The 2,059-nt window shown below is 32.2% G+C and overlaps 1 protein-coding gene across 5 annotated transcripts in view; it reads right to left on the bottom strand.

Moving 5' to 3' along the window:
• The window catches only part of LOC106872169 (uncharacterized), a 127,580-nt gene extending 125,728 nt beyond the window's left edge, over positions 1-1,852 (bottom strand). For 2 of the 5 annotated variants that reach the window (XM_014919052.2, XM_014919056.2), the window contains exon 1: positions 1,100-1,846. In XM_014919052.2, coding sequence (XP_014774538.1) covers positions 1,100-1,145 — 46 coding nt within the window. In that variant the 5' untranslated portion in view covers positions 1,146-1,846. Of the gene's footprint in view, positions 1-1,099 lie in introns of all 5 variants that reach the window. The other 3 variants (XR_008264109.1, XM_014919053.2, XM_014919055.2) reach the window with 3 other exon arrangements.
• Between the last annotated feature and the right edge of the window lie 207 nt (positions 1,853-2,059).

The following is a 2,059-nucleotide window of genomic DNA, read 5'->3' on the forward strand; positions in this document are numbered from 1 at the left end:
TATATATATATATATATATATATATATATATATATATATATTGTGGCACTCCATTAGTTATGATGACAAGGGTTCCAGTTGATCCAATCAACGGAACAGCCTGCTTGTGAAATTAATGTGCAAGTAGTTGAGCACTCCACAGACTCGTGTACCTTTAACATAGTTCTTGGGGAGATTCAGTGTGACACAGTGTGACAAGACTGACCCTTCGAAATACAGGTACAAAAGAATCAGGAAGATAGAGTGAGAGAAAGTTGTGGTGAAAGGGTACAGCAGGGTTCGCCACCACCCCCAAGCAGAGCCTCATGGAGCTTTAGGTGCATTTGCTCAATAAACACTCACAACACTCAGTTTAGAAATCGAAACCACGATCCTACAACCGTGATTCTGCTGCCCTAAGCACTGGGCCATTGTGCCTCCACACACACACACACACACACACACACACGTATATATATTCATATTCATATACAATTACATATGTATGTATACACATATATATACACACAAACGCATATATATACACACACACACACACATATATATATACACACACATATATATATATATATATATATATATATATATATATATATCATATCTCATAATATGAAAGGATAAAATTGTTAAAAATTTTATCAGTGGTCAGCATATAAAAAAGCAGACCTATAAAGGTGAAATCATAAATGCAATAATAATTAAGGGCATAGAAAAAATTCTTGTCTATATGCTGAAAGGAGACACTAAATTGCCGAACCACATTAAATATCATCACTATTATTATTACACACGTGTCAAAAAGAGAGGGAGCAAGCTATCAGAAATTCATAAAATTGAGTTATATATCATATCTTATATATATATTTACATGAAAGGGAAAAAGCTGAGTTGCTTACTGTTTGGTTGTTGATTTGTCTATTTAATCAAGTTTAACCAGGACTAAACAACTCCAAAATCCAGCTACCAATAATCCAATAAATACAAATCTTCATTTTCATTTTACAGATCAAATCCTGTAGACATTTTGTATTTTCAAAATTTTTCGACAGTATTTTAGAATTCTAAACTCAGAAAATCCAAAGTATTTTAAAAATCTTACCTGTTAAAATACCTGCAATTTGTATGATTAACAGATAATTCCTCATGCTGCTGAAGTTTTTTGATGTAAACTTTTGTACTTCCAAATAGCTGAATTATGTATGTGCTGCTTACCCTAAACAAGTACTGCTTTTGTGAGTATAAAAAGTGGACAAGTGGTCAATGCTTATTAGCCTATTTTGAGTCAGTGGGTGTTTCCTAATGACTTCCTGACCATAGCTTAACTCATACAAGGACACTTTACATTTCCCTTTCTTAACAACTAACAATATTCCATTTCAAAGTAGGGGCACTGGCTTCCTTCATTTCCTCTTCATTACTGATTTCTTTTTTTCATGTCTTTGTAGCTTAACACTTATTCTGAAAATGTATTCCTATATCTTTTTCTTCCTTTCAACCATTCCTATATCTTTTTCTTCCTTTCAACCATACATTCATTCAATTATTCATTCAATCTTTCTTTCTTTCTTTCTTTCTTTCTTTCTTTTGTTCGTTTTTTTTGTTGTTGCCTGTAACATTCCAGTATTTTCTTACTTAGTCACAAGACTAAGCATTAATACTGGAAAGAGTAATTATTACTGTGTGAAATTTATGTTGTTTCCAAATACATTCTTAATATAAACAGTTTTTGGTTCCACTCAGAAATTGAAACCAAGTGATGGGGATAATGAAGTATCAAGTCAAAGAAAATATGTTTAACATTTGACATATAATATTAACTTTTAGTATGCTTCAAAACTGGATTTTGTTGAAGAAAGATCTAGCTGGTATCACAGAGCTACTACTGACTTTCACTGACTCTAGAGAGTTAAATACAAAGCTAATAACTGTAGAGAAATCAGAACATAGGCAGGGTTAAGTTGTTGAAAGAAGTCAAGTCCAGTACACTTATTTTGGGGATCTGTCTTAAAAGTTTATTCAAGGAATGAAGTATTTTGTGCATAAATTGTGTAGGCTTGTT

This window comes from Octopus bimaculoides, chromosome 5, assembly GCF_001194135.2.
Source record: "Octopus bimaculoides isolate UCB-OBI-ISO-001 chromosome 5, ASM119413v2, whole genome shotgun sequence".
Taxonomy (NCBI): Eukaryota; Metazoa; Mollusca; class Cephalopoda; order Octopoda; family Octopodidae; genus Octopus; species Octopus bimaculoides.